The sequence below is a fragment of the Hibiscus syriacus genome, unplaced genomic scaffold (assembly GCF_006381635.1).
Source record: "Hibiscus syriacus cultivar Baekdansim isolate YM2019G1 unplaced genomic scaffold, ASM638163v2 tig00111027_pilon, whole genome shotgun sequence".
NCBI classification, from domain to species: Eukaryota; Viridiplantae; Streptophyta; class Magnoliopsida; order Malvales; family Malvaceae; genus Hibiscus; species Hibiscus syriacus.
Genome location: NW_024062960.1, coordinates 5,067,468 through 5,094,513, shown reverse-complemented (window position 1 = coordinate 5,094,513; position 27,046 = coordinate 5,067,468). Strand labels below are relative to the sequence as shown.

Here is a 27,046-nt window from a genome sequence, read left to right as displayed (position 1 = left end):
AAAAATAAAACATTGTCCGAGCTGATAGTTGACTGTAAGAATTTTGCACGAGAACTTTATGACAGTACCGAGTCTTTTGAGAAAGAAAATTGCCAATATCGCCTACAGCTTCAAGAGTTAAAATGTAAACTGGAGAAAAAATACAACGCGATGAATGAGGTGATTACTCAAGCAAGCAACGTAGCTCACAAATTGGTCGACTTAACTGCCTTTGCAGGAGATTTGAAGCAGATTGATGGCTTAGCACCAGACCATGCCTGGAAGATAACCTGGCTCCTAAATGAGATAGAAAAATTAGGAGTTAAAGTTATTCATTATTTGTAGCTTGGTTATTCGATGTATTGAAACCTTTTGTGATCAATGAAAATCATTTTAGGATGGTTACTCTGGATTGAAACATTTCTTTTGCATGCATTGCATTTATTTTGATTTAATTTTTATATATTTCTAATATAAAAATCATCATATTAATTTTTGAAAAGTTACATGACAGTAATACCAAGATCACCCATTTACATTTCTCCTACACTCTCGATGGATAAGAGGTTAAAAGCAATATAGCAATCCCAATGAGAGTTACGGGATCAAATGCAAGATCAGATGGCCATACTGCAACGGAGTATGAAAAGTCAAGCATTAGTCTCTCAAGAAAAAGTATTAGGTCAGATGACTGGAGTATTGGCCACATTAAATGTTAACCGAGAAAAGGTTTCTGTTGAAGGACGTCAATAAATGAGCACATCAAGGTTGGTTTACCACTCTGGGGCATCCTATTTGGATAAGGGGAATGGTCTCGCAGTCATCGAGCATGTCAAAGGAAAAATTGAGCAGTTAGAAGGGTCGATTGAGGCAATAAGAGTTGGTGAGGCATCTCGTGAAAACTTAGACGCGAGAGAGCTAAGCTTAGTCCCCATCTTGGTCATTCCCTGTGAGTTTAGGGTATCTGAGTTTGAAAAGTATAATGGTACCAGTTGCCCATTAATCCATTTGAAGATGTTATGCAGAAAGATGGAGGGGTACTTGAATGACGATGATTTACTGATTCTTTGCTTCTACGACAATCTTACTGAACCAGCAATGGTGTGGTATAACCGCTTGATCAGAGAGAAAATTAAGTCGCGGATTGATTTGGCCAATGCTTTCTTGGATCAATATAAATATGTCAAAGACTTGGCTCCAAATCGTCAAGATCTCCAGAAATTAAAGATGAAAGCTACTGAAGGCTTTACAGAATACACACTGAGATAGAGGAGCATAACAGCTTAAGTACAACCTCTGATGCTAAAAAAGGAAATGTCACGTATGTTTTATTGCACCCTTCCGGATCCTTTCTTTTAGTTGTTTCTTGCAGATTCAACGAATGATTTTGAAGATCTTGTGTCAAATGGGGAACAAATAGAGTATGTAATCGCCAAGGGGAATTTGAAGACTGCCTCCGAAAGATCAACTACTCAAAAGTCAAAATATAATGAGGTAAATGAATGTCACGTCTAGAGCCCTCACAGCCGCAAGAGAGGAAGGACAGCTAGTCACTCAGATCGACCAAAGAAGATTCCTCGAGTTAAAAAAACATTGGAGGTGTTCCAGACACCCATAGAATTATTCCCGCATCTTGTTAAAAGTTAACATATCACATTGAGACCGATGAAAGTAATGTCGAACCCTTCTGGTCATAGTTATGACGAAGACAATGTTTGTGATTTTCACATGGGGGTATATGGGTATTCTACGGGGAGCTGCGGTCCATTGATGAAAGAAATAGAGATGATCGTCAGTAATGGAAAGTTAACTCGAGAGTTGGTTGACCAATGGATGACGAACTCAAATGGGGCATCAGAGTGCAATATGCAACATCTGATCGAATCAAATGTCATTGCATCAGATGAGTAATGGGGACATCCTGACTATGCAGAAATCATTTCATCCATCATGAAACTTTATGTCATTTGTAGCATCTTGTTTGAACTTGTTTTGTCCTTTTTCTCAATTTTTTGAAAGGATTTTTAAATAAACTTACGTCATTTTTTAAGGTTATGAGCAATAAATCAAGTTTTAATCTTGTAATTCTTTGAATATCGAATGGGTTAGAGATTTTTTTATTACTTCATTAATTATAGATCTTTGACAAGGGGCATGATTAGACCTTCCATACCCCTTTCCAGACATAAATAACCTTTCAATAACATTACCTTCTTCAGAATAACGACTTTAAAGTCACACCTTTCTCTTCCTAGGCATAGAACCAACATTTGTTTCCCAACCTCAATAAATCCTGAGGCCATGACGAGGACCTTTTCTGCAAGAAAGACAAGATGGAATGTTATGGATCGAGTTTTGAGAATTCGAATAATTGGGGCATACTAGGAGCAAAGTGAAGTAGAAATAAAGGGAATCATTGAAATAATTCTATCATGTATTAATTACATTATTTTTTATATAAATACGATTAATCCTGAATACTTGTCCCCCTGGGGATACCTCTTTTACATAGTCTTCCGTGTATGAGATGATGAACGACTTTGTTTCATTTATCCTTTTATATATATATATATCCATTGTTGTCCTATTTTGAGCCTATAATATTTTTTTCTTCTGATTCAACCCTAACCAAGGATCACCCTCCAAACTGGGGGGAAAAGGTGAATGACATCTACTCGCAATGAGTGAAGATCATCAATCCAGATTTCGTTACAGAAGTAAGTCATGATGAAATAAGGTGAGAAATAACGAGATACCGCAAGGTAGATCAAATATGAGGTGCTTGAAGATCAAATCTAGTCAAGAATAACAAATGTAAGAGGAAAAGATGGTACTCAAAGCAATGTAAGTCTTATACTCATCCATCAAAAAAAATAAGGAAAAAAAGAAAAGAAAAAAAAAGAGAAAAAAAAGAGAAAAGAAAAGAAGAAAAAGAAATTGAATCAAGATGGGTGAATCATTGAGCTTCAAGTTACAAGGTTGATCAAGTGCAATTAGTTCAAAGATTCATATTCAAAAAGAAGCACAAGAAATGATAAAAGACAAGTAGAAGATTCAAGTCAAGCAAGGCAAGATTGAAGACAACATGACGAATTGATCATTTGTTCGTTAACCCTTAAACACTTGTTTAGGCATATTTATCTCATTCTTTCATAACCGTGAGCCCTAGCCTACGTTATGTGCTTAAAAAGTCTCTTCTAATCATATATGGATTTCTAAAGTGGAGAGACTATCTTCAGATTTCATCCCGCCCATCAGGATTAATCTTTATTTCCAAAAGGTTTTCTAAAATCTTTAATGCATGATAGAAAAAATAACAAAGGGAGTTCAAGACGTAAATTTTGAATGACGTTTTGAAACCAAAGGAGGATTCGAGTTGAAAACCTGAAAAGGCAGCTCAAACATGAAGATTGTCAACCACTATACAGAATGACGATCTTATAAATCTCTTGATAAAGCATCGCACAGTCCAAAGGCACTCACGAGGGCTGAGAACCATTGAGCATTTCCAGAAGGGAAACATGACAGTTGTTTCATCATATCAATGAACGCCATAATTAAAAATGCAAGAAGCCAACCTGAAACACATTACCTCCCCAAATTAACCTAAACACATTACATTCTCAAGTCATCCTAAGCCTTTTATTAGCATTAATCTTTACACTTTTCAAATGTATATAATTTTTGAATGATTAAAAGAAAATTTGATTTATTTGATATTCAATGAACTCTTGTTTTACAATTTGTTTTAATTGTGAGCCAAAAGAAAATGAAAACATTTTTGAATTTTATTCAACATTTTTTCACATTTCCAAAATAAAATAAAAGAGAAACATTTTCAAACAGGACAATCTCAAGTGAAAAAGGTCCTTGAAGCGGATGAGACTCATTCTGCCTCTAGCGAAGAAAAGAGCAAACAATGCCAGAACAATGAAGCATGTCTTGAAAGAAGACAATCCGAGAGATCATAAGGACTAGAGGACGGAACTTCTAACACTTCATTGTGACATTGTAAGAAGCAGATGATCGCCTTAGTTGAAGGTGACACATATCCTAGCTCATAGTAAAGATGAAAAAAATCATGTTAGAGGAATTGATTACTTCTTAAGTGACCATCTGATGGTGGCATCATGAAGAGAAGCCCTCAAGCTATTCGTTGACATTATTGATTAGCGATACAAGAGCAAGTCCATTCGAGATGAAGATTTTGGCACAAAGAGAGCCATGAGTACCCGTATTTGGGCATAACCTAAACAAGATGCCGTTAAGATTACAAGATTCAAACCAAATAGACATGGTGAATGACGCCCGTCGCTTGGAGTGCTAGGGTTGAAAAATGAATAAAAAAAGAACTTACCTTGAGTTGAAACATTCACAATGCAGTTAGCCAAGGACTCTTGAGAAATAATTCTGATTGAAAGATCGAGTTAGAGACGTGTAAGGTGCCCAGTCATCTACCTAATCACAACAAGAATTCAAGGGATGAAGCACTTCTTCTGAATCATGTTAATGAAACAAGACAAAAGATAGAAGATGAAAGGGACATAATTATTCCAGATGATTAGTTTGACTATGTTGTTGTAGGGATAGACTCCATACAAGAATGATCAAGTTGAAGGAGGGCTGAAATCTCTATTTTGAAGTCAAAACAGGGTTACTGATAAACAATTTCCCATAAGAAAATCATGCATTACATTTAGATACATGTTGCATTCACATTTCATACATTAAAGCATATTTGTACAGATTTTTCAAGAAAAGAAGAGAAGAAAAAGACAAAATTCAAGCCTTAAATGAAGGAAATTATATTCCGATTGAAAGAACCGCAAGAATTGAGGTGCCCAATCCAAGAAGAAATCAAAGGGAACTCAAAGAATCAACGAAAGATTCATTTCACAACTTTTGAGAGAATCAGTCCATATCTTTCATGGATTGCAGTAAATTCAAAAAAAAAACCTTGAGATAAGATAAACCAGTTATGAGAAAGTTCATAATGAAAAGAAATTGTTCAAATTTTTGCTTGATTCTATCGCAGAATGAGATAGATCATAATCGACATTCAAATCCATCCTATCAGGAGGTAGATCGACATTTCAAATCTATCATAGAAAAAGGTGGATCGACGTTCAAATCATCATAAATATATTTCATTAACCCATACCCATCAATAATCAAATAAATTTGATGTTTCCACAACATATAAGTTTGCTCAAAAAGCTTTACGGTATCATGCTTTGGAAAATGCTGAACAGGAAAATGTTGCGCCATGAAGAGACAAAAAGACTAAACACAGTCAGAGAGACAAATCAACAAACAGATAGAAGGCAAAAATGAACAAAGTTTCTTCAAAATAACAGAGAGCTCAAACAAACTGTCACAACATCTCAACGAAAAAAAAATCGAGGAGATTCAACTGTAGATCAAATGACACCACAAACGGATCACTAAACCATGAGTCATTACGAGCAAAGACAGCCTTACGATCAAACAAACACAACAGGTAATCCTTGATTCATAGGGGATCTATGAATTGACACAGAAACAAATTAGAGAACAAAGACTCTTACCACAATTGCTCACTACGTCATTATCTAACCTTGATTCAAATCAACTGAAGGTAGAATACTGATGACCAACACATCAACTTGTGATTCGAAGCTCTGAAACTCACAATTTGTTCTGCAATCGTAACAGTTGCGAAAGAATTTCAAGAAAGAAAACACCAGCGGAAGCAAGATTTTTTTTCTGTTTGGCGACTGATACCATGTGAAGATTCAAGATATAGCAGTAAATATTCTATGCAAATAACAGAAACAATGGGTAAAAGAGAGGCAATACTCTCTGAGAGTTATTGATAAAGTGTAATATTGTCAACGGAGAACCAGCTCCATTTACAAAGGTAATATTGAGTATTGGAGGAGTTATAACGGTCTAACAAACCTAACCATTTCTCTACCAGAACTCAATCTTTAACAACATGCTAATATCCTAATATGCAAAGCACTTACCTTAACAATCTTGACCACATCTCCCAAATCATGACATCTTCACTTGAATACTGTGGCTCTTTTCACTCTAGTCTCTTCAGTCCACCCTCTCCGATGAGAACCAAAATTTGATTTAACCTTCCACTCATCTTTCGTTGATTGTGATCGTTCTTATCTACAAAATAATAACCCAAACTCTGAATTTAGAAAATTATAGGCAAATCCTCCTCCTTTTTTTTATTCTTTTGTAATTTTTTTATAAAATTTTAAATCTAATCTTAATTTTACTTGAACGGAAGAAGAAATAAAACTCTAGAGAAAATAAAGATAGTGATTTCATTGAACAGCTTGGTCAAATATATTTGCTCTCATTTTGTGGGTATTTATTTCATTATCTCTGATTTTGTTCTCATTCTATTATTGGTTTAGAAGAAAGCGATTACATTGAACTTCGATTTTTTTTTATAGGATTGTTGTAAATGGGTAAAGTATATATTTAGTACCTTAACTATAACTTTCATTCTATTTTGGTCATATAACTATTTTTTATTTTTAAATCATACTTAATATTTTGCTTTAGTTTCATTTTGATCATCCACTGTTAAAACATTAGTATCACTGTTGACAATGACTTTTTTTATTTTTTTCCAATGATGACATGGTATTATCTTATGGTAATACATCAACATCAACATCAACATTAATTTTTAACAATGGATGATTGAAATGAAATCAAAACTAAATATTATGTATGATTTTGAAACAAAAGATAGTTAAATGACCAAAATAGAACAAAAGTGATAGTTGGACACAAAACATGTAGTTTACCCTTCCAAAATATGAGTATACCATTCAAAAACACCAACCCAAGTTGCACAACGGAATGCAGAATTAATACGCATATGGGCTTAGAGTTTTAGACGGTTCTCCTTTGAGATGGGCTAGCCTGTATATTTTTATCCAAATTCAACAATGAATGCTGAGAAAAATAGTATAACGGGTTGCATCAGATTTAAGGGTAAAACACAAATAGAGCTTTGATTATAGTACGTTGACTTATGAGTTCTTCCCTATTGATTTATAAGTTCTTTAATTATTAAAGAAAATTATAAAATTATTTCCAAATTATAGAGTATTATTTTATTAAATCTCTCCATAATAAAATATTATAAAATAATTACTTGATTATTTAGAGGTTTTAAATTCATTATTTCCCATAAAAATTTAATGATCGTATGAACAGAACGTTAACCTATTAATTAAATTATGAAAAAGTTGTATTTTAATGTTAACATTGACATCATCATTGCTTTAAAATACTAATACGAAAATATAATATTTCAAACATTAGTTCAACATATAATGTAAACAAAAAATAAATAAAATATAACTTTAATAATTCTAAAATTAAATTTTATCATATTTGAATTAATAGATTAACATTCAATTTAAACAACCATCAATTATAATTATTTCATAATTTTTAATAATTAAATGACTATACAAAACAATATTATTTAATCAAAATAACATCTTGTAATTAAAAATTATTTTATAACTTCTAATATTAAGAACTCAACAAAAACAAGCTTATAGTCAAGTCTGGGGATTCAAATAGCATGACGAAAACGCAATAGCGTCCGTTATTCGCGGTAGCGCCGTCGTTCGAAACCGAAATCCAAGAAAATAACTGTGGGTAGTAAATTCACGCCAAAATCAGTCTGTCGCATCCGTAATCTAACGGATAACGGTGAATAACACTGATAACAAAACGTTATTACCATTATCTATCATTACTGTGAAACAAAAATAATAAAAAAATCAAAAAGCTTAATCAAAGGAATATATTCCTTTTAAAAGTTAAAAAATAGTAAAAATAATTAAAAAATGGTAAAAACTCAATCAAATCGGTTAAAATCGTACAAAAGTACAAAATAAATGTCAATCTAAAGTTGAAACTCACATTCCATCAACAAAATTTGAAAAATGCAAATATCTCTTAAACTCTAAAAAAAACATATCAAACAAGACTCACCAAAGATCAAATCGGGAAGACAAAGGTGATTTGAGGGAAATCTTATTGTTGCATACGTCTGTGTAGCTTCTCTGTTGGTGTTGAGCAGTAATGACGGTCGACGGGCTTCTATTTGAGAAGGTAAAATTAAAAAAAATCCTTACTCCTAAAATCTAATTTTGCAAAGATGAAACTTGAAAGATTTAAAAAAAAAATATGAAAAGGTTGAGGGATGGGGGATGGGGATGGGGATGGGGAGTTGAGACTTGAGAGAGCTTTACCGTGGGGTAGGGAGAGTTGAGAAAGCTTTTGCGTGGGAGTGGGTTTGGGTATGGGGGAAGTTGAAAAATTAATTTTAATTTTAAATCATTAAATCATAATTTAATAGAATATTGTAGGCTATGGGCGGTCTTTTACTTCAAATTAGAGATGATTTTTTTTATTTTTTTTAAATAATTTTTAAAATTAATTGAAGAGATGAGTTTTTTTTTTATTTTTTAAATAATTTTTAAAATATAATTTTTAAGGATGTATTAATTTGACATCCCTCTCACCTTTTAGAATTTATAATTTAATCATTAGTTTAAAATGTAAACTTTTATTTTTATTTAATTTAGTCCTCATTTCAATAATATAAATTTTTGACACCAGAAAATATACTTCTGAAGATTCTTCTTCCGGTAGAAGATCGACGTCTAGTAACGGCGAGTATAGTGATTCATCTACTAGCACTCATGGTTTTTATCCACTAAGACAATCCTTATATTTTCAACATTCATATAGTTATTATCCACCATTTCCTAATTATAGTGTGTCATATTAGCCTCAAATGTACCATCCGCCACTAATGTATCACCCACCACTCCATATGTATTCTCCTCCTCAAATATATTTTATATCTCAATTATTTGAAACTTAAGATGAAATGTTATATTTTTTTGATATATTTTTGGAAAAATACCACATAAATTAAGTGGTGATCACTCTCAAAATGAAGGTGAAAGATATGATCTTTCTCGTCATTCCATTAATTGGTGAAACAACTACCACCCTATTTTTAAGGTATGTTTTTCCTACCAAAAGAATATATTTTTCTATGACATTTAATTAGTTAGCATTTTTTTGGATTTTAATTTATTTTGTTTGATTGGTTTTAGATTAAAAGATAAACATCCAAAATGAAGATTTTTAAACATCTTAATATAATTAAATTACATGAGATATGTGTTGTTTTAAGTATTGTACATTGTATTTTTATATTCTTGCTTTAATAAATATTGTTTTCTTGTTTTAATTATTGCATGAGGTATGTTTTATTTTTTTACTTACATTTGAGATAATATATTGTTAATATATATATATACATTATTCTTAGGTTTTTCAATGAATAATAACTCTTTGATAAAATAGTAAAGAATTTATTATTTCATAGTTATACAAAAATTTATTTTTATCTATTTTAATTTCTTAAATTTTTTCCTATGTTAATATTCTTATTTCTTTTAAATAATAATATATTCATAATATTATAATTAATTAATTATCTTATTCTATCATTAGATTTTTAAAGTTTTTATTTAATTAAACTATTGTTTATATATATATATATATCATTTTCACTTATAAAACATTATATAAATCATTAAAAATTATTCCTTAAAATCACAATCATTTTTATTATATTTTAGAAAAAAATGTGCAAAATTTAAAAAATATTACAACCACAATAACATATATTATATTTACAATCGCAATAAACACAATACAACAAAAAAAAACATAATTGCAAACACTATTTAAACACTTGTCAAAACCATTTGTGAACTTTACCTCAGATTTATTCAACCAATTTTAAACAGATCCCTTAATTATAATTAAATTATAAAATCAGAAACATTACTTGGGAAAATTTGAGATATCAAATGAGATTTTCCCATGCAATTTTGAGACCAAACTTCATTGAAGATAAAAGCCCAAATACATTCCTGATAGAGTGATAGTGAAACATAAGAACATCTACAAAAACAAAATGTTGCGAGAGATTCACAGAACCCCGTCAATAAATCCGGAAGTTCATCCTAACCACCGAAACCGTAAAGAGTCCTGCCCTGTCTCTTCAGAGCGTAAACCACATCCATGGCCGTGACAGTCTTCCGCCTAGCGTGCTCCGTATAAGTAACTGCATCGCGTATCACGTTCTCCAGAAAGATCTTGAGAACACCGCGCGTCTCCTCGTAGATCAATCCACTGATTCTCTTCACGCCACCTCTACGAGCCAACCTTCTGATCGCCGGCTTGGTAATGCCTTGAATGTTATCCCGGAGAACTTTCCGGTGCCTCTTTGCTCCACCCTTTCCCAATCCCTTGCCTCCCTTTCCACGTCCCGACATTTTCTCGTGAAAGATTTGGAGGAAAATTCGAATATCGAAATTTTTTTTTTTTTTGTGAGATTTTGTTTGTTTGAGACGGCGTATGTGGCAGGGTTTAAATAGGGAGGGTCCAACGAGTGTATTTCTCGGGGTTTGCAATGAGAGAGAATAATATTTGCCGTTAGATTGGAACATTGTTGACGGTAGATATTAGGAATCCGTGTCTTTTGATTTTATTGGTTAGAGATTGAAAATGGTGCGTATGTAGTATATGGATAAGGTGACATGTGTAATTTAACTGATTTAAGCCGTCGGATTAAGGTCTCATCCCTGGTTGGATTGCTCACGTGGAATGTGCACATAAACTCCAAATTCCACCGGAGGGATTTCATTTTTTATTTTTCCCCTTTCCCTCCTTTGACATTCAGACTAAAATTTGAAATTATAAAAAAAACACACAAATTCTAAATTTAATTTTAATATTTTTAAAATTATACAAATAAATATTAATCTTTTAAAACAATAGTTTTTTTTAACACATTGCCTCCAAATCTTCAGCTTTTAGAATTATTATTCTTTACCAGAAAAGTTTACTTAATTATTTAATTTTAAAACTCATTGATAATTTTGAACATAAAAAGTTGTTCTCTTTAAAGTATTTTGTTTAGAGTAGTTATATTTATAAAGTATATATATTATTAATAATTAAAAAATCATTTTAATTTGATAAATAAAGTCTTATTATGGTACTTGGCAAGATTTATAATGCTTTTCACCCTATTCCCTCTTTTCCTCTCTTATTCGCGTCTGATTTCTTCGGTGATTTCTAACCATCTTAATAATATATGTATAAATAACCATCTTGATGATGTATGTGTTAATAATGTCTTACTTAGTTGAGCGGGGAGGGACGCTTTGTTCATTCCTGAAGAAATTCTTTGGATCGACGGCCGTCTTCACATCCACCAGTCTCTCATAATTTCCATTAAAATAACTCTTCCCATACACTTTGCCCTCTTCATAGCTCCAATGTTTAGTGGTTCCGATGTCCATGTCTCTGTAACTCAAATAAGCCCTCCTCGGATTCTTCGACACCAACTGAGTCATGAACTTGTGAAGCCTATTCGCTCGGCTCGTGTAATCCATGTCCGCTTCTTTTCTGGGTTCGTCCCACTCATCTTCGTCTCCGGGTACGTCCCAGTTCACTGCATACTGTATCTTATACAAATTCCCTGCGCGGTGTGGGAATGCGGTGTCTGTCGCCTTGATTTCGTTCATTATCCCGCCGTACGGCTGGCAACTCATTCCAACATGTCCCAGTTCAATGATCTTTTTCCATAGCAGCTCCAATCCATCTCTGGGAATTGGAGTCTCTACATAATCTGATTTCATCTTAAGGAAACCAGTGCGACCGATTTCTCGGTCCAGCAACTTGGTAGGCGATGTTCTCACGTCGAGATTTGCCCACCAAAGAACCGAGTCGATCCACCTCATTTCGATACACTGCTCTTTCGTTAGCTTCAATTCCGGGAATTCCTTGCCTAACATGGCGACAACGCTATTGGCATCACCCAAATACAAAGCCTTGATTTTTACTCTAAGCGTTGTTCGATTGTTTAAAGTAGAGGGTTGCAAAATCATCCTCATGAACAGATTCTTATCCGTCGTCGGAGCAATGGACTGCCACTTTAAAGCGATATCAGTGGCGTTATCTTTTAGAAATCTTTCTACTTTGAAAACGGTGACAGTCTCGGGCACAAGAACTAGCTTAACCTTGTAAGCTAAAACCACACCAAAACTTGCTGCTCCACCGCCTCTTATGGCCCAGAAAAGATCTTCTCTCATGGCTTTTCTGTCAAGTATCTTTCCGTCAACATCAACTATTTTGGCATCCACAACTAGATCCGAAGACACACCATATTTCCTTAGCAAGTTGCCAAAACCGGCACCGCTAATATGGCCAGCAACGCCGACAGTGGGACAGACCCCACCGGAAAATCCATGGACATTGCTCCTTTTCCAAATGTTATAGTAAAGTTCACCGAGTGTTGCGCCGGCCTGAACCCAGGCCGATTCATTTTCGATGTCAATAGATACAGAACGCAGATTAAACATGTCGAGAATGAAAAAGGGCTCGTTGGAAACATAAGATAAGCCTTCATAGTCGTGGCCGCCGCCACGGACTTTGAGGTGGAAACCAACCATTTGGCAACAGATTACAGCGGCGGAAACGTGGGATTCCTCCAAAGGAGTGATGATAATAGCCGGTTTAGGCGTCGAAGAGGTTCTGAAACGAGCGTTACGCATATAAGCCCGCAAAACGGATGTGTAGGACGGATTGGATTTGGAGAAGACAATGGCGGAAGCGTTGTGAGACGGGTTGTATTCGTTCAAGCATCGGAGAAGAGTTTGATAGACAGAATCCGAGGTTGTTGATGTTAAGGCAGAGTTGAAGCTAACAAGAGAAAGCACAAGCAGAATCAAAATCGACATTGTGTTTTGTTTGTGTTAAGTTGTGGTAACAAGTAAAGGAATGCATTTATTTATAAGGTTTGTGAAGAATATAGTTTTTAAGTGGGGTTTAGGAAATCACCAACTAAGTGATCTCTTTGATTAAGAGATTGCTATTATTCTTTAAGATTTCATATTTGAACACAACGTCGATGTAAATGTATGATTATTCATTATCAAAAAGTTAAGAGTATTTCAAACATATATTATCTTATATTCATTTCATACTAATAAAATAATAACTAGAGTTTAGGGAATTATATTTAGGCTAAGTAGCAGCTCCTGATGTTCCACATTCGGTAATTCCCCATTCCTAGATCACTTCCCATTATTTATATTTTATGTATATGTAAATATAAATGATATTTGACTATGTGCTTTCCATATGGATTGTAATTAATTTAGTTAGAAAAAATGTATATTTTGATTTTTTTTCTTCTTAATTTGAGTCGTAGCTGATTAATTCTTATTATTATTATTGTTTTGCTTATTATGGATTTCCCTTTCTCCAATGGAAGACCTCCTTTTTGAATTTACAATGTTTGGTAAGGGTATATTTTGTTAGTTGTTCACATAATAAAATTTAAATAAAAGGAAGGAATATATATTTATTCACTATAAAGTTTTATTATTTTATTTATTTATTTATTAATTTCAAATTTGAATTTATATCAATTCTTGTTTATATTATAACAAAATATTTTAAAACTTACATAATAGCTCATATGTTTAATGAACAATTTGCCCTTTAAATTATACTAATTTACCCAGTTATCACTACAACAAAACATGTTTTTTTTTACCTATAACGGCGTTTTTAAGCGCCGCTAATAACACATGCGGCGTTATGATAAACGCCGCAAAAAGCACCGCTGAAAATAGCGCCGCTAAAGTTAGCAGCGTTTTCTAACAAAAAAATGCCGCAATAGGTTACAACATATAACGGCGTTTGTTGAACAAATGTTGTAATAGGGTTTGTTATTTAGCGGCGTTTGTCAGAAAAATGCCGCAATAGGTGTTAATGTTTAGCGGCGTTTTCCCTACAAGCGTCGCGGTAGGTGTTGAGATTTAGCGGCATTTTACTTACAAACGCCGCAGAAGGTTTTGATATTTTGCGGCGTTTTTCCCACAAACGCCGCAGAAGGTGATGATGTTTAGCGGCATTTTTCCCACAAACGCAGTAAAATGTCGGATCTATAGCGGCGTTTTGAAACCGCCGCTAATTACCGTTCTTGTTCTAAGATTAATTTATATTTTGCATATTTAATTTCTTCTCTACATCACCTAAATTTAATATCATGTAGCTTTATTTAATTAACATCAACCATAAATTTAAACAATAAAATAAATTAAAATTTATAAACATTAAAATTAAATGTAATGTAGTTCGACATTGTTCTCTAGAATTTAGTCTAGGTACTTTCACTTTCAATTAAAAAAATATTATTCACTAGAATTTAGTCTTCATTGCTCCTTCGTTTGAGTCTTCCCACTACTTGTCACGCCATAAGCAAATATGGTGCCTGTAAACAAAATTTAACACTGTAAGGTAAAAGAACAAGTTTTGAGAAAATACAAATTAAACGGCATAAGGAGACTTTGGTCTTTGAACAAGAAATCATGGTGCTCAAAGAAGGAAATATGTTACCTCCTTAAGGCTAGAACTTCATAATTTCTTCGCAGAAAATACAAATTAAACTGCTTGTCACGCCATAAGCAAATACGGTGCCTCTTGTGCATACTGTTTTCCAACAGTTCTCAATGATGCTGAATTTAGTAAGTTTTCTAGTGAGCCATGCTTCTTCAAAAGCTTTAAGGCAGTTCTCCGACCAAAACCAGGAACCAAATGTTGAATCCCAGGAACACCATCAACCTCATCACCCTTGATGCATCCTACAAAATTACTTAATGATTACTTATACACATCATCCCAAAGGAGGACTAGAACACTAGGAAAACTGAGGACAAGCAAAGTCATGGAGCATTCTTTTACCAAAAATGAAAAATTAAGCTGGGAGAGCTGTATATTCTAATTATCAAACAAGTCTCTACATTCCTTTTTTTACTTTTATATTAATGGAACTTCCGCTTTAAGGGTCAATTCTCAAAAAATCGTGTATTATAAATCTAAAAAGACATGGAGGAAAACCAAAATATTGTTTATTAGTTTCAAATTGCCATTGCACCTGCAACATAACTAGCACCTTCAACCGCTACTAGTACACACTACACACAGCGTTAGAATCTTAATGCACGCTATTAAGTTGTCCATGACACTAAGTTTCTATTAAAAATTTACTAAAACTAACAAAAAGGAACTGCATAAAGGAACAAGTGGATATCGAAAGACACATACATGTTTTACGAACAGAAACTTTACGCTTGTGAACATTGTCTGAACTTCTTTCGAAGAATTTGGGGCTTCTCAGAGTGTACCTTGCGAGCATTGGATGCATGGGAACCGAGTCGCTTGTGTGCCATTACTACCCTGATTACCTTGAGCAAGAATTAACTCTGGGTACAACCAGACACTCGAACCCATCTTTGCTGACCATTCCTCCTTCAAGACATACGATGCTTCCAAGTTCTTCCCTGATGTAACTGGGTCAATGTTCCGTTTCTTCCAGGCGTTTTTTAGATTAACATTGGTGATTTCATTCAGGATATGCAAGTATAAACACAAGAACTTTTCTTTTTCTCCTAGTCTAGAATAATAAACTAGGTTTGTCTTTTCTCTGTTATTAGCTCAATCACAAATGACAAATTCAAGAGTGTGGAGCATAGGGTGCTAGCGGGACAAGTACATGGGGTATTAGTGATGTTTTTTCCCCTATGCAAGCACTGCAAACAATCATAAACCATATACCCTAATAAGAGCTTCTGTCGGGAAGTAATCCGCCTATATACAGGGGAATTCATATCATTGAATACTTGGCCTATTTCAGGGCCAAAGGTCTGGATGGAAACTCAAGCCTTCCTCACATTAAAATGCGTAAATGGTGGGTTGATACTACATGACCATCGTTTTAAGGATCACGATTATAAAGTAGATGTAATTTAGCTACTAACATTCTATGATATCCAATCTTCTATTTATAATGTGCAGTTGCTCCTTTAATGGTGAATGTTGAATATACATGTCAATTAGAGAATCAAGTTTAAAGCAATAACTGCAGAAAAACATACAGCAAACGCACCCAATATTGGATTATTATCAGAACTTTCAAACAGCTAATGATGTCTGATATAAATTGGGAAGGATAAAAGCTAGTGGTAAATGCCATTTCCACAAACTATGAAGAACAGAAGCAAAAACTCTTCACAAAATGTTTCTCAAGGATGCTCTCTTCTTTTCCCCTACTTCATATATTCTTTTAGGGGACTGGAAGATAAATACGAGAAGCAAAAACCATAAAGCAATCTAAAAATCACAAACCACTCACAATATGTTACAGTGAGAGCCAATATTACTAATTCCAAGAGGTGACAAGCAATTGCAGCTAGCTTGTAGCCTTCGATTGCAAAATCTGCACAAGTGACCATAAGATGTCCATTCTATGCATAACTCTGTTTTTCTGTCCCTGCAATGTTTTCATAATCGGGTATTGGATTATAAAATGGGAAATAAAGTTGAAAGAGGATTAAAGTATTGAATCGTTGGGCACTTATAATGCAGTTTGCACATGCCTGGGGTTTCGGGCATGTAACTTATAATACATTCAATGTATAAATATCATAGATATCAAGAGGCATTGACACGTTCCGTTAGCATCCAACGGGTATGTTTTGGGCAGGCACATAACCGATGGATGACACAGCAGCAAAGAAAAAACGACGCAACCCATGATGGACAAGATTAAAATATCATAAATCCTACCTCAACCACAAAACATATCCAAGTCTTCTCACCACGTGCTTCTATAAACAAAGCTTACACTCGTAACTACCCAAAAGCATAAACCAAGTGAAATCTCTTGTAAGGAAAAAAGAGGGAAATTTTGGGAGATCTTTGGCGAGATCTATGGTTTCAAGAGCGATTCGACGAAGCCGCTCACGGCGGTCCATGGCTTCCGTTTGGGCGGTCCATGGCTTCCGTTTGGGCGGAGGCGGCACCTCCAGAATCGGGTTTGGAGCCCCATTCTCTATCCCTTCAGAAACAAATAGAGATCTGTGAATACAAAAATAACGAAGATAAAAACCATTTGTTTTATTAGAGATATATGAATACAAAAACCAGAACCGGGTTTCTGGTTTGAATAAGATTCTTGTCTGAAGCAAAATTGAAAAAAATAAATACAAAGAGATTTTAGAGTTCCAAAAATAACGAACTGAAACGAGATAAAAAATCGAAAATCATATGGGTTTGGGTAAACGGAGGGAATGAAAAAATGGGTGAATGGGGAAAAATGATAGAGGGTTAAAGGGGAGGGATTTAAAAAATTAAACTTGCGGCGTTTGTAAATTAAAACGACACTATGTGTGAGTATTTAGCGGCGTTTGTCAAAAAACGCCACTAAAGTAATAGGTTTTAGCGATGTTTGTCAAAAAAAACCACTAAAGTACTAGGATTTAGCGACGTTTATCTAAAAACTCCACGATATATTTACCCTATTGCAGCGTTTGTTTAAAACTGCCACTAAAGAACGATTCTATGGTGGTGTTAACGCCACTAAAGTATTTATATTTAGCGGCGTTTGTCAAATAAACGCCACTAAAGTACGAGTTTTAGAGGCGTTTTTTGAATAACGCCGTTAATGTTACCATTTAGTGGCGTTTTTGATATAAACGCCGCGATATATTCAAATTTAGTGGTGTTTACTTTGAAAACGCCGCGATAAACGCCGCTATATACTTGTTTTGTTGTAGTGATCCTCTAATGTTTTGTTTTATTCTTTTAGTCCCTTAATGTTTAATCTTGTTACTATTTTACCCGATCGTTAATATTTGTTAATAACAATTTGACAAATTAGAACATGTTAAGTGACACTTTTGATTAAAAATAATATACGTATGTAATAAAAAAAGATAAATAATATTTTAAGTTATTTAAAATTTAGTTTTCTATTTAGTTTAATTCTTAAAAAATAATGTAAAAACATGAATAATATTATTACTTCCCATTATAAAAACATTATTTATATTTTATATCTATAATTACAAGTGATATTTGACTATGTGCTTTCATATGATTGTAATTAATTTTGTTAGAAAAAAATGTATATTTTGTTTTTTCCAAATTTGAGTCGTAGGTCATTTATTATTATTATTATTATTTATTATTATTATTATTATTATTCCTTTGCTTATTATAGATTTCCCTTCCTCGAGTGCAAGACCTCATTTTTAGGCCTAATAGTATTAAACGGTTTGATTAATCTTTATAATAGTTATTAAAATTTTCTTAATTATACCTTAATTATTATAAACAGTTAATCATTATTAATGGTTTGATTACATATTAACTTGTAACTTATTACAAATTTCTTCTTACACGTTCATTGTTTCTTTTGAGCATAATGGAATTATTTCTCCAAAAAATATTATATTAATTTTTTTTCAAAGAAATACTTAAATAGAGAGATACTAAACACAAACTCCTTACTTAGTTTTTTTTTATAAAAAAAAAGTATATAATGATATTATATAATAATTAGTACGTCTACGTATTACATATTATTGTGTTTGTTTAAAGTTCAAGTACAACACAAAATATACCATCATTAATTATACTACGAAGTTCAGCATATAACAATAATCCAATATACCATCAAAGTTCCAAAGATTAATTATTTTCAAAATTTATAATTGTAATCGTTAACCGTTACTTTTAACAGTTCGATAAATAGAAATTATTTAAACTTAACAATTCGATTAATTAATATATAAAATATAATAATTATAGTGGTTAATGATTTTGGTTAGAAGCTACATGTTAATATGAACACCCTTATATTATAGGCACTCAATCTTTTAAAAAAAAATCAATGTGACTCATGCATTTTTTTTTACACTCAATGTAGCCTTTAAACTGAGAAAAAAATCAATTTGTCCCTTTGACCAACGAAATAGAACGTTGACCATTACGATATTAATTTGGCGGTTTACGATGTTGATGTGGTGATCCACAGTGTTGACGTGTCGATTAACAATGGTTGATGACATGGTAGATAGGGCTAAATTAATTTTTTTTGTCGAGTTCTAGGGTTAATTTTTTCAAGTTCAAGGAATTATTTAATTTTTTAAAAATATTTTTTTTAAAAATACTCAAATATTAAAAAAATTAAATATAAAAATACTAAAAATTAAAAATAAATTACTAAAAAAATAAAATTAGAAATTAAAATTTATCACAAACTATAAACTTATAAATTATTAAAAATTAAAAGTATTTAGAAAATTATATATTGTACATAATATATGCATGTAACGCATATGCACAAAGAGAAATTAAGCAAATTCATATAGTCGAATTAACAAAATCAATATATTTTTAGTTTCATATAGATATCAACTATCACTAAAGATTTATACACTTTTATATCAGATACGTATATATATTAGACATGATTTCATTACCATATAATCATATCATCAATATTTTTATAGAGTTTCTTATTGAATTAGTTGAGACTTACGAATTTTATATTTAAATATTATTGGAAAACATCATATGTTTTTCACATCAATATATACGAAGTGGTTATTTCAAAAACCATTATTCCCTCCAAAGGTGAGACCAAAAGGATAATAAAAAAAAAACTATTGAGAAATTAACATATTTGTGTTATCGATGCAGATTCAAAAATTATTGGTTTCGTGCATATTGTATCTCAAAGTATCTTTTGAACTTTTATCAATTGAAGAATAAAAGAAAGGAAATAGAAACAAATTTATTTATAGAAAATGACGAAAATGGTTACGATATTATTAGTTCAACGCACTTGGAAGTTAATTATTTTTACACCGTCTCGTGAAAATAATTGATCATGATTTGCCTATAACCTATGAAATGAGTTATTGATCTTTTAATTTTATTATTTTGAATGAAAATTTATTTTAATTTATTTTATTTCTTTGAATGAAAATGGTCACGAAAAATTATTTTGTTCTACTGAATGTGAATTCGATGTCCGTTTAAACAAAAACATGGTATGTTGTTACCAAACGAATGTCCGTTTGGTTATATTCCAAACGTTTTAATTTTTTTATTCTTCAATCTTCATTATCTATCGTTTGGTAGAGATCGAATGGAGATATGTTGCCTTTAACTCCCCCCAAAGTGACTTATCTACTGTTGATATCTTTAAATGAAGGCTATAATCACAATATTTGTGTTTAATTCTAATCATCTCTAATGTTCTTGTACGACTCAGCTTGTTTATCGAGCCCTGCTATGAAATTTGAACTTTCTTTGAGTAATTATCTATTTTATTGATTCTGTCCACTCTGTATAAAAAAAATTATATTGTTAATATATATGTGTCCGTCTTAAAAATTATTTTTGAATGGCGTATGGAATATAACCAAATGGTAGGGCATCAATTTTGGTTCGTGCATGCAAAGGTTTGAATTGAACACAACATGGTCACCCTAAACCTTTTGCATGTAATATTTAAACATTAAACTTTTTTAAAGAAAAGGAAATGATTTACTACCTTTTTGGAAATTGGACGAAAACAAGCTTTGGCTTTTCTTTTATGGTTTTTTTGGGAATGTTTCGAATATGTAGGGATCTCTCTAGCATCATCTTCTTCTAAATTTTCATCTAATTGTCCAAATAAATAGGCTTTTTTTAAAGCTTTATGATTATACGGAAATGGCTTATCCAGGTGATTTGGGGAACACTCTTAGTTTAAAACAAATGTGGGTGCTTGGTAAATTCTTGGGTGTTCAGAAATGGCCAAGTATAAGGAGAGAAATTTAGTGGCGTAAGTGGGAATGAAGGAAATTATAAACCTTGATTTTGAAAATGAGGTATAAGGTATTTTTGGGTTCTAAAATCTAATCCCAATAATGCGGCCTATATTCTTTCACCCAGGTGGAGATATCTCTTTGCTTCTACGTCTACCCTTGATTTTTATAGTATCTCCTCCAAGTTGACTGACGCAAATTTTGAAAACTTCAAGAACTTGGATGATAGATTATTGTTTTCCCCAACCAAGTAAGTTTGGAATGCTTTAGGCTGACATACTAGGGTTTAAAATATGATGATGATGATGATTTATTCCTACATGGTTGGATATGTGGGCGTGATGTTAAGGAACTTAGTTTACTTAATCTCGTATCTAATCCCATATTGCCAACTGATATGTTTACATGTCAGTCACTGGAGACACTAAAGTTGGATATCGATGGTGGAGTGGAGGTTCCAATTAATGTTTGCTTACCGAATATGAAGATTCTACATCTTATTAACTCCCTTCTCAGACGTCATAGGCTAATTTCCAGTTGCCTTGCACTTGAAGACTTGGTGATCGCGCTGTATAAGTTGCCTTTCATAAGTAAGCTCAAAGTCTATAGTTTTTCACTTAAGGCATTGGTTTGAGATTTTGAAAAAATGCTGATCGACTATCCCATAAAAGATTCCAATTATGTGATTGAGATTAATGCTCCAAATCTTGCCTATTTTGAATGTATTGACCTGATAGTTGAAGGCTATGCTTTAAGTAACCTGAGTTCTTTAGAAAAAGCTCATATTAGTATAAGTCCATCGGGTGAGGATCAGTTGGATCATGGACGTGGTGCAATTCATATTAGGTTTTTTACTTTTTCTTTTCTGATGCTATTATGAAATGAGTTTAGGCTGTTACGAAAAATAAATTTTGAGTTTTATTTATGAAAGTGTCTTTTCTTTGTAAAAAAAACGTTGAGATATAATATATTGTTAGAAAATTATAAGTTGATTTATTAAAAATATTATTCAAAATTTTCTAAATTAATTAATGATTGAATTCAAATTTTAAACAATTACATTCAACCCATTATTTAAAAAAATATAAAAATAAAAGTTTTTTTTTTAATTTCAAATTTTCAGTGGAGATTTGAGATATGAACATCTATAAATGAAACTATTATTCCAACAAAAGTATTTTCCAAAATTTAGTTGGGAGATTGATTAATTGGTGATTTAGTTATACATAAAATAGTAACATGATACGAATCAAACAACTTCGACTATTAAAGGATTATTGTTATCTTTTGAGATTTTATGTCAAGTATAACATCTATATAGGTATATGAGCATTTATTGTTAAATAATTGAGAATATTTCGAATAAATAGTAATAAAAAAATAGTACACGTGGCAGCAATTCACTTGATAATTTGAACCAGGTCTACACTCTGCATAAACACACACTCCCCCGCCCAAAATAACCATCAGAGACCGTCAACTAAATTTTCTAAACATCCGACGGTTCTAGACTCCAAATTTTAGAACATTCTCGAAACCAACTTAAATAAACCTCTATTTAAACAACTTTTCCCATAATACTCCGCCACTCGAACCCTAGTTGTTTGCCTGTTTGTACTTGTTTCTCGGTCTGTTTATTCTTTTTTCCTCGTCAGCAAAGCAAGAAGAAGGACATTCAAGGTCATCCCTGGAACAGGTGACAAGCCCATGATTGTGGTCAATTACAAGGGTGTGGAGAAGCAATTTGCTGCTGAGGAGATTTCTTCAATGGTTCTCATTAGGATGCGTGAAATTGCTGAAGCTTACCTCGGCTCCACTGTTAAGAATGCCGTGGTTACTGTCCCTGCATATTTCAATGACTCAGCCTCAGGCAACAAAAGATGCTGGTGTCATTGCTGGCCTTAATGTCATGCGTATTATCAACGAACCCACGGCTGCAGCCATTGCATACGGTCTAGACAAAAAGGCTACCAGTGTTGGCGAAAAGAATGTTTTGATATTAGATCTTGGTGGTGGTACTTTTGATGTCTCTCTTCTTACCATTGAAGAGGGCATCTTTGAGGTGAAGGCCACTGCTGGAGACACCTTGGCGGTGAAGATTTTGATAACAGAATGGTCAACCACTTTGTGCAGGAGTTCAAGAGAAAGAACAAGGCCATTAGTGGTAACCCCAGAGCTCTTAGGAGGTTGAGGACTGCCTGTGAGAGGGCAAAGAGAACTCTGTCATCCACTGCCCAAACTACTATTGAGATAGACTCCTTGTATGAGGGTATTGACTTTTACTCGACCATCACTCGTGCAAGGTTTGAGGAGCTTAACATGGATTTATTTAGAAAGTGTATGGAGCCAGTTGAGAAGTGCTTGAGGGATGCCAAGATGGACAAGAGCACCGTCCATGATGTTGTGCTTGTTGGTGGTTCTACTAGAATTCCCAAGGTTCAACAGCTTTTGCAAGATTTCTTCAACGGAAAGGAGCTCTGCAAGAGCATCAACCCTGATGAGGCTGTTGCCTATGGTGCTGTAGTCCAAGCTGCTATCTTGAGTGGTGAGGGTAATGAGGTGCAAGATCTCTTGCTCTTGGATGTCACTCCCTTGTCCCTTGGTTTGGAAACTGCCGGTGGTGTCATGGCCGTATTGATTCCGAGGAACACCACCATTCCCACAAAGAAGGAGCAGGTCTTCTCTACTTACGCTGACAACCAGCCCGGTGTGTTGATCCAGGTGTATGAAGGTGAGAGAACAAGGACCAGAGATAACAACTTGCTTGGTAAATTTGAGCTGTCTAGTATCCCACCTGCTCCCAGGGGTGTTCCCCAGATCACAGGGTGCTTTGATATTGATGCCAATGGTATCCTGAATGTCTCTGCGGAGGATAAAACCACGGGGCAGAAGAACAAAATCACCATTACAAATGACAAGGGAAGACTTTCCAAGGAAGAAATTGAGAAGATGGTTCAGGAGGCAGAGAAGTACAAGTCCGAAGACGAAGAGCACAAGAAGAAGGCGGAGGCCAAGGACGCATTGGAGAACTATGCATACAACATGAGGAACACCATTAACGATGAAAAGATTGGTTCCAAACTGGCTGCAGCGGATAAGAAAAAGATTGAAGACGCAATCGAGCAGGCCATCCAATGGCTAGATAACAACCAGCTTGCGGAGGTAGATGAATTCGAAGACAAGATGAAGGAATTAGAGAACGTCTGCAACCCCATTATCGCGAAGATGTATCAGGGCGCTGGTGGTGACATGGGAGGCATGGAGGAGGATGTTTCAACTGGTGGAAGCGGGGCAGGCCCTAAGATTGAGGAAGTTGACTAATATTGGCTTTGAACGTCTAAAGCATATCTACTTTTGGGGATCAGAAACATTGGCGCTTTTGCCTTTCACATTGCACAATTATTTCCTGAATTTAATGTTAATTTCGTCAATGTCTGACTCATTGGTATGACCTTATTCCAAATAAGGTGACAAAAGAAAAATAAATTACTGGTCCAATATATATCAATTCGCGCTACAGTCAAATCCTTGTACCAGAATCATTGGTGGATAAAAGTAAAAAACCATATCAATTAGCCATCAAAAAATTGGCAAAAGTAAAATTTGTTGTTCCATATATTACACTGTATGATACATAGTCAGTAAAAGCAATGAAAGCACCAAAATCACAGCATCTACCTTTTCTATAATTCTTCTGCAAATCCCTACTTCATGTCAACATGAGATCACTCCCGACAAGCTTAGGCCGGAGGCAGACTAGTACTTCATGTTCTTGAGGTACCTCTTTCAGTTTCGGCACCATAATTTCAAGGACAGATCCTGGGCCATCATGATATGCTTCTATGTTGGCGTCTTCAGGGATTCGAGTTGACAGTGGGATCTCTCTAACAAACTCCCCAGGAGGGCAATGCTCAGAAGAAGGGTCTGTGAGTTTGAAAGTCCGATCATGCCTCTTGATGAAAGGCATGCCGGATGTGCTCACACAAGATATCTTTATGATACCATGAGTGAGTGTGTTCCTCCAAGAGACCTTGACCCTCTGAAGATCAACGAAAGGCAAGCTGATAATGATCAAGTAACCCGCTTCATCTTCGTAGATGGTTTTAGCAGCAGTTACAGGCCCATAGAAGTTCTTCATTATCCCACTAAAATCATTCAACCAGTGTGGCTCACTGGGATGAATTCCCGTATCTTGAATTCGGTCAGACGGACGAATGACAGGCAAATAGCAATCATCATCGTTTCCATGCGGGAAAAGTTCTTTCCTCCTTTTGCAGCTGACGAGTGATAAATCCATCCCATCACCATTGCTATGGCTAGGTGGCTGAGTTGACAAATTAAGGCCAGATCCATTAAGCAGCTTTTTTGAGTGAGAATTTGAAACACTCTTTATTGAAGGGGGAGGAACATGCCTCTCGAGCTCAAAATCTGTGTTTGGAAGGTTCCTCCATGAGCTGAAATCGCTAGCTTCGGGTGGAATTGTAAAGTTTATATCCCTTCCAGTAAGCTCCATCCACCTTTTCTGATCTTCCTCACTGAGAGCCATGAGATTTGGCGATGAAACAACCTCGATCCCGTGTACACACTGGGGGTTTGACAATCCTCTGTAATGCTTCCGTTGCATCCTGTGTGAACGGACGAATCCCTTATCCACACTAAACGGAAATGGTAGCTCTCCTTGGCGAGAATGGCCATTCATGTAGCTTCTGAGCTGCATCTTACCTAGTGCATTCTCGGGTCTCTCCTTGAAAACCCACATGTATATATTCTCCATATCGTGCTGAACCATAAAAATATCCAACTTAAGATCTGACTTATCAAAACCAGAAACACCGTTGCTATCGCGAATAATCTTGCCCTTTGATTTTTCATTCAAAGCAGGCTTAAAGTAAAAACTAAATAACAACCAAGCACCCCATATACTATCGACCCGTTTGGCAAACTTCCGTCCCGTTTTGGGTGCAGCAAGGTAGCTCTCAGTCTCATAAGCTTGCGAACTAAGACCAACATCCAAAATATCACACTGGTCGGAGTTCCAGTGCTGCAGGGGAGGGCTGCGCTCGGCGGAGAGAGGCAAATTAATATCGGGCGGCCGAGAAAGAACAACTTGCCTATTCATTTCCAAATCCAATTCATCATGAGAGGAAGCACTTGAATCCATAGATAAGAGAGTGGAAGGGTGGTGATTCTCCATTGACAAAGCTGTGAGCAAAGAATCTCCCATTTCATATTATCCGATCGGAGAAGGTAAGTACTGTTGCTGGTGGATTAAATTTTTCCATTGTTACCCCCAAAAAACCAAAGAATTCAACTAAATAACAATCTTATGAACACCTTCATCATCATATCAATCACCACATGATCTCCCCTCCATCAAAACCCTAGAATTTATCAAACACAAGAACAAATATACCCAAAACAATCACAGAAATTAACAAAATTTTATCAAATTCAATAACTCCCTAATTAATTAAAACATGCAACTAAAAGAACATTTGGAAAAGAAAAGAAAAGAAACTATTTTAAAAAAATAGCGAGAGATTTTACTATCAAGCTGTTAAAGAAAGACAATCTCCCAATATTTTCCAAACAGAGGTGGGAAAAATTGAATCAAAAACATCAAATCCATAAAAAAAATTCCAATTCTTATTTTTCCCTTTCTATTAAAGAAATTTTTTTATAAAAGATAAATCAAGGGATCTTAAAAAGAGTACCTTTTGGGATAAGCATCGAGGAATCGAGATGAAGAGGGACCTCTATGAGCGATTATCATGCTCATCTCCACCAAATCATCATCTTTCACAAATTTTAACACCATTTTCCTCCCTTACTAATACTATTATTGTTCCCTTATCTTCCCTCCATTATAAGCTTACGCGTTAAAGGAAAATAATTTGTTGTTTAAAGAAGAAGAACAGAGAACAATGAAAAGAAGAACACAGAACAATGAGAAGAAGAAAAATGATAATTGAGCAGCGTCTAAATATAGAGATGTTTGGCAAGTAAAAGCCAGCACTAGATACAAACGATTAACCTCGCCGTTACTTAACGGTAACGCTACCTTTTCTTTTAGACGTCAACAGTCCACAGATTTCTGCAACCAGGTATTAATTATCTCTTTTCTTTATCCCCTTTTTCTTTCGGATAAATTACACCCCGAGGTCATTTTATTATGGTTTTAGTAGGAAACATATCTACTATTTTTATAAAAGTTACAAAAAGACCACTCAATCAAAATATTATTACAAAACCCCTTATTAAAATTTAAAAAAATG

General features: G+C 34.1%; 3 protein-coding genes and 1 pseudogene across 3 annotated transcripts; 1 reads left to right on the top strand and 3 right to left on the bottom strand.

The window, feature by feature from the left end:
• Positions 1-9,939: 9,939 nt before the first annotated feature.
• On the bottom strand, positions 9,940-10,419 carry LOC120151011 (histone H4). The gene has a single exon (XM_039163568.1). It carries the CDS (start codon positions 10,368-10,370, stop codon positions 10,059-10,061), a length of 312 nt encoding a protein of 103 aa, XP_039019499.1. The 5' UTR covers positions 10,371-10,419; the 3' UTR covers positions 9,940-10,058.
• An 818-nt stretch (positions 10,420-11,237) lies between these two features.
• On the bottom strand, positions 11,238-12,842 carry LOC120150965 (berberine bridge enzyme-like 21). Its single transcript, XM_039163536.1, has one exon. The coding sequence runs from the start codon at positions 12,840-12,842 to the stop codon at positions 11,238-11,240; it is 1,605 nt and encodes a 534-aa protein (XP_039019467.1).
• Positions 12,843-12,853: 11 nt separating this feature from the next.
• On the top strand, positions 12,854-24,092 carry LOC120150964 (annotated as a pseudogene).
• A 287-nt stretch (positions 24,093-24,379) lies between these two features.
• LOC120151117 lies at positions 24,380-26,700 on the bottom strand. Its single transcript, XM_039163663.1, has 2 exons — positions 26,486-26,700; positions 24,380-26,152 (listed from the first exon to the last, which is right to left on the bottom strand). The coding sequence occupies exon 2, from the start codon at positions 25,993-25,995 to the stop codon at positions 24,481-24,483; it is 1,515 nt and encodes a 504-aa protein (XP_039019594.1). The 5' UTR covers positions 25,996-26,152; positions 26,486-26,700; the 3' UTR covers positions 24,380-24,480.
• Positions 26,701-27,046: the final 346 nt, after the last annotated feature.